The following is a 6000-nucleotide window of genomic DNA, read 5'->3' as shown; positions in this document are numbered from 1 at the left end:
ATCCGACAGAACCAACCGATTTATTTATTTATATGTATGTATGTATGTATGTATGTATGTGTGTGTGTATGTGTGTGTATGTGTATGTCTATATATATAAATAAATAAATAACTGATCAGTGGCTTTTGTTTGCTCCTTTGGTTAGCTGATCCCAGGTTCGGCCTTTGCGTGGGACGAGGCATTTTTGCTATTTAATTAATTTTTTAAAACACTAAAGCATGATATCAATTTTCTGTCTCTTTTTGCCCTTCTCGCTTTAGTTGACACACACAGAGCAAAATGGAAGAAGAAGCTTTCTCAAGAGCAAAATGGAAGAAGAAGTTTTCTCAAGCTTTCTTCACTCAAATTCTTCAGTCTTTCTGACTCTCTCTCTCTCCAAGTTTCTTCTCTTCGCTTCAAATCGATGAAGACCAACTGTAATAGATCTCTACTTCCCTGATCTTTCGTATATCTCTGATTCTCATATAATCGGTGAGTTTTTTTTACACTTTAGGCTGTGTTTGTTTCGTTTCGTTTATACTGTGATTTTTTTTTTCTCAAGTGAATGATGATTTTGCTTTAGAGTGATCTGTGTGAAAAGTTTTGAGCTTGTGGTTTTTATCGATTCTGAGTGTGATTTTATATGCTTTGGTTTTTGCTTTATCATTTGAAAGAGTGTGGTTTTGAAAATCTCAATAACCCTCTCTTTGAAAAATCGAAAACCGACCGAAACCAACTGAAACCGAAATACACCGCCATTTCGGTCCGAAACCGAACCGAGCACACCCCTAGCAACAAGAAAGGAATCAAAAACTTTAATAATTTCTTCTTCTTCTTATTTTTTATTATTATAAAGAACGATACTTTCACTTTTATATTTCTTTTCTTTTTGAATAGACCATTAACCAAGGCAACCAATCCATACTTTTATAAGCTCTTTTTCAACATGCAAGGAAGTAATTTGTTTTAGCCATTTGTTTGTTTGTTTGTTTGTTTTTAATGAATAGTTATTTTACTTTTACCATTTCTTTTGAATAAATCATTGAGCAATGCAAATTATTCATACTTCACCCCTTTCCAAAAAACTCTTATCCAAGAACGGTAGGCTTGCACCCAGAAGACTCAGAGGCTGAATGAAGATGGTGCTAACAGGTATGTCTATAATGTAAACAAAAAAATAGATATGATATAAATATAATTATATATAAATAAGCAAAAATAAATGCCGATGATTCAATTGTATTGTCTAGGAGAACCAGTATTCAAATCTTCCCTACCCCCATGGCTGTAGATATTGAATTATGAAAAAAAAAATGCAAATTATATTTAGACTAAAAAAGATAAGACAATTAGTTCAGCAAGCTCGAACAAATGATCAGAAAATTAGACTGTAAGCACAAACATTTAAAATTACCTAGGTATTAATTACAAATTGATGGAAGAAACTGAATAGATAGAAACAATACAAAGTATATCAGGTACCTTTTAGGGAGTGATTTGTCTGCCATAATATATTGATTTAAAATTTTAAACCCTCGATAATTTAATTATTTAAAGTAGCATATATATATACACACACACACATATATACTCACTTGTATTAGAAAAACTTATTTGGTTTTTTTTTAAAAAAAAAACCGTAGAAAAGGTAAAGGTATAAACTATTGAATGGTGAAGAGGCATATGCTAACTAAATTCTAGTTAATGAATTGTTCTTGCCAACATATAATTATTTATTTTCGTTTAAATTTTGGTTTAAGTTTTTAGCAGTTTGGTTTTCTTGGAGATGCGAAGGCTTATTCAAGTGTTTCCAGACCTTGTGAGGAAATTATGGAATTATTGGGAGCTACGAGTGTTGGTTCTTGTGAGTCTCACCTTGCAACTGTCTCTTCTTCTCTTGGGCAGTCAGAGAAGATATAGTGTTAAAACTTGGATAAGGATCATTATCTGGTTTTCATATCTAGGTGCCGATTCAGTGGCAACTATTGCGCTAGGTGTCATTTCCAAAAATCAAGGAAATTCTTGTGATGGCAATGATTGCCAATTACAAAATGAGCTCACAACATTCTGGGCACCATTTCTATTGTTGCATCTTGGCGGACAAGACACAGTTACAGCTTACGCAGTACAAGACAATGAATTATGGTTAAGGCACTTGCTTGGACTAATTGTTCAATTAGGAGTGGCACTCTACACCTTTTACTTGTCTTGGAAGGGGAATTGGTTGTCATTTTTTACTATTCCAATGCTTCTTGTTGGGTTTATTAAGTATGCCGAAAGGATATGGGTGATGCAATTAGCAAATAACGCTCCATTGCCTGAACGTAAGCTCTATGATCCAAGCCCAGAGCAACGTAGATTACTTGCGGAATTAGCAGATGATTACCTCTCAAATCGTGAGAATTATCTAAAACGTTATGGAGAGAATATAGTTTGTCTTGATGTGGACGATATTAGACCCATACGAACAGAAGCAGTTCGGCTGTTTGAAGTTTTTAGACGTCTCTTTCTAAATCAGAGGGTCCCCTTTCTTCATCGGTTTTTGGTTGATGCTGTCTTAGCTTCTCTTGATTCTCAAAACACTTGGAAGGTGATTGAGGTTGAACTCGGATATGCCTATGATGTTTTCTACACCAAGGCTCCTTTGTTTTTTACAGCTTGGGGTTTCATCTTCCGTTTCTTCTCTTTTACTTCCATCCTTTTTGTGTCTGTGCTTTTCCTTTTAAAAGAAAGGCACAAGCAATTGTCACAGGCAGATTTGATTATTACTTACGTATTGATGGTTGGAGCTATTCTTATAGAGCTATATGCTATCATTTTACTGAGTGCCTCTGATTGGCCTTGGCCACATTTTAAAGGGTTAAGGAAGCTTCTTGAGAAACTCTTTGCTCCGATAATAAACCGTTATGATAAACTGATGACTAACAAACAAAGGTGGTCTAATTCAATGGCTCAACTAAATCTACTTAGCTTTTGCCTCAAAGATTATAAGCCTGAGGTTGAAGATGGAACCCCAAAACATTTTGCTAGGTTGAGAGAGTGGGTCTTCAATCACATTCTGCCAAAACTAAATAGAGAACTACAGATGCTCTTTTATAGGACCCATAAGCAAATCTCTGTAGACTTTAAAGATTTGGTGTACAACACTTTCAGGGAAAAATTAAGTTCCAATAGAGAAGGGTTTTCCGAAGATTATGACCAATACATAACATATAATGGATCTATAAATGTGGAAATTTACCAAAGAATTATCATCTGGCACATTGCCACAGATCTTTGCTTTTACACACACACTAGTGCAAATGAATCTATAAATAATTTTCGCCGAGAAGTGAGCAAGGATATATCAGATTATATGATGTATATTCTTGTGATGTGTCCTTTTGTTTTATCAACAGGAAATGCGATACTTAGTTTTGAAAACACTTGTGAATGGGTTAAGAAATTTTTTCAAGAGAAAAAGCTCTCCAAACTGCCTAAACTCGACGCTTGTGCAATGTTGATCTCAGAATATGAAACTTCAAGCGATAAGGTAGACAATTATTTGTTGACAGAAGATCTATTATCCTTAGCAGTTTTACTTGCAAACAAACTAAATCCAATGGATGGAAAGTGGGAGATCTTGAGTAAGTTTTGGATCGAGAACCTCGCTTATGTTGCAACCCTTTGTCAAGGAAATAATCACGCTCAGCAACTGAGAAAAGGTGGGGAGTTTTTTACCCACGTCTGGCTTTTGATAGAGCAATTGAACCTCACAGAAAGTTTTCAAAAGTCACGAACAAGATCATAAGAGGAACAACACATGGATAGGGATAGGGGACTCGAGATTTATGTTTTGTGGAGTGAAGTTTTTTTTTATATTTGGGATCCAATGGGTGATGTCGAAGGCAATAGCCTCCCTTCTTTCTGGTTGGTGGAATTGGTTGAGGAAGCATTCCTCTGCTATTTGGAATATGGTTCCAACTTGTCTTATGTGGTTAATTTGGCGGGAACATAATAATCGTACTTTTGAAGATATTGTGAAATCTGTAGATCTTTTGAAGCCTATACTAGTTGGGACTTTGTTTGTTTTTATTTTTTAAAGAAACAGTTGGGACTTTATTTGAGTGGGGTAGAATTTGGAGTTTTACACAATGTATTTTTATTTTTGATTTTCTCCTTTTTGTTTGTATCTCTTCTTGAGTTATTTGTATCCGTTTTAAGTTCAGAGTGTCACGTTCTTTTTATGCAATAAATCTTTGATTACCTATATAAAAAAAAATTTTAAAAAAGAAAAAGAAAAAAAAGGCTGGGGTTGATCATGTATTGGTATATTGTGAGTGCGCTAGTGAGTTCTGGTCCCTTCTGTTTTGTTTATTCGGGGTGCAGTGGGTTATGCTGCACAGCGTCCTTTGGTGTTTGGCGACGTGCTGGAAGGGGAGATATGCTAGACAGTGCTGTCTGGATTGCAGCACCTTTGTTCCTTATGTGGATTCTCTAGAGGGAGGGTAATCCTACAGCATTTGAAGGCTTTGAGAGGACTGCAACGAAGTTGAGTATGATTCTTTACGTGTTTTGTTTGATTGGATGGCTGCTTTACCCAGCCATTCTTATTCTACTTTGTTAGATTTGATTGATAGTTGTACCTTTTCTTGATGCTGTTGCCCTCTAAGCACACTTTTGGTGTACTGGAAATTGTTTTTTTCTTCTAATAAAATTTTGTTACTTAAAAAAAATGATTCTTCCATTGTCAAACAGCAAAAAAGCACAAATTACATCCAAAGAATAATCCTCATTAAGGGGAATGAAATGTCAACAGAAATCCTATAGAATTAAAGACTCTCTATATCTCAGGGATCTACTCCCTGTTGTCTGAATATTGAAGTCTAGAAAGGCTAGAATTATTTCCAGCCAAATATGAAAACCATGAGATCATTGAGGACCCAACCTTAAGCATCTTACCTTAATGGAGAAGCCTCATACAGTTTTATATTATGCATTGACATCTGGTTGTTCAACTTGTTAGTAAACGAGTCTAATATTCAATCCTTGTTTGCATTTTGCTTCAAATTATAATCACAAACCTAGCTCTCCTCTCTTCTGTTCAGATTGAGCTGAGATTGTAGCCCTCTTGGTTGGCCTTAGAGAGAGTAAGTGGATGGAGATGACATGCATTGTATTGAGGGTTATAAGGTAGTCATCTTGTGGAGGAGTATTGAGTAAGGATTTGCAGTATTTCACCTTGTGCATGATGTTTTGACATTTTTGATGGAGTTCCGAAAGAGATTTCTCAGGGTTTTTTTCTTTTCCTTTTTCCTAAAAGGAGAATCATTTGTGTCTTTCCTGAATTCTTAGTGCTGACCGTTACAAGTGATCTGTATAATTTTCTACTACTAAGTAATGAAAACCCGTGCCTTCTGTTAATAAAATCATCATGGTACTTTCTATGATGTCTTGAATGCATTTCTTATTAGCATGTTACTTGTTTATTGTCTCAGAGTTCCTTACCTCATGAAGACACTATAATTTTTGCTGTTTCTACCACAGGCCAGGGAGATACACCAGATTCCATGAAGGTTGGTATGGAGTTACTATGAATATTATTGTTTCTGTTTTGGGAGAGGCCAAAACCTCTATATTTGGGCCAACCCCTATCCTTTTCCTTTTCTTCTGATCTCCCTTCATTTTTATGTAGGTCTTTTGGAAGTTTCTTCTGCAAAGAAATTTAAGTAAGCCTTGGCTGGAAGGTGTTCGCTATGCTGTGTTTGGTTAATTGGGTGATTCTGGTTTTCAGAAATATAATGTAATAATTTCTAGAGTTTTATTTATTATTTAGAAAATAGATAAAGGTTGACATCTGTGGGTTTGTTATGCAATTTATGTTATCAATCACCATGCTATAAAAATTGTGAAGTTTTTTTAATCTCCCCTCTTCTGCAGTGTATTAATAGACCTATATATGTATTTATGTGTATTTACTTTATATCCTCTTTCTCTTCGTTTTTTCTTTTTCCCATTTCCTTCACTCCAATTGAGAGCTC

The 6000-nt window shown here is 35.2% G+C and overlaps 1 protein-coding gene across 9 annotated transcripts; it reads left to right on the top strand.

The window, feature by feature from the left end:
- Positions 1-230: 230 nt before the first annotated feature.
- On the top strand, positions 231-5942 carry LOC111984247 (uncharacterized). 9 transcript variants are annotated; one of them, XM_065776259.1, is made up of 5 exons: positions 231-472; positions 1078-1132; positions 1741-4510; positions 5458-5535; positions 5655-5942. In XM_065776259.1, the coding sequence occupies exons 2-3, from the start codon at positions 1114-1116 to the stop codon at positions 3768-3770; spliced, it is 2049 nt and encodes a 682-aa protein (XP_065632331.1). In that variant the 5' UTR covers positions 231-472; positions 1078-1113; the 3' UTR covers positions 3771-4510; positions 5458-5535; positions 5655-5942. The 9 variants fall into 9 exon arrangements, 2 of the variants coding, with proteins under 2 accessions (XP_065632331.1, XP_023871643.2); XR_010630053.1 differs by lacking the exon at positions 1741-4510 and having other exon boundaries at positions 234-472; positions 5655-5882; XM_024015875.2 differs by lacking the exon at positions 231-472 and having other exon boundaries at positions 481-1132.
- Positions 5943-6000: the final 58 nt, after the last annotated feature.

Source organism: Quercus suber, unplaced genomic scaffold (genome assembly GCF_002906115.3).
Source record: "Quercus suber isolate HL8 unplaced genomic scaffold, Cork oak 2.0 scaffold_131, whole genome shotgun sequence".
In the NCBI taxonomy this organism is placed as follows: Eukaryota; Viridiplantae; Streptophyta; class Magnoliopsida; order Fagales; family Fagaceae; genus Quercus; species Quercus suber.
This window is presented reverse-complemented; position numbering and strand designations above follow the sequence as displayed.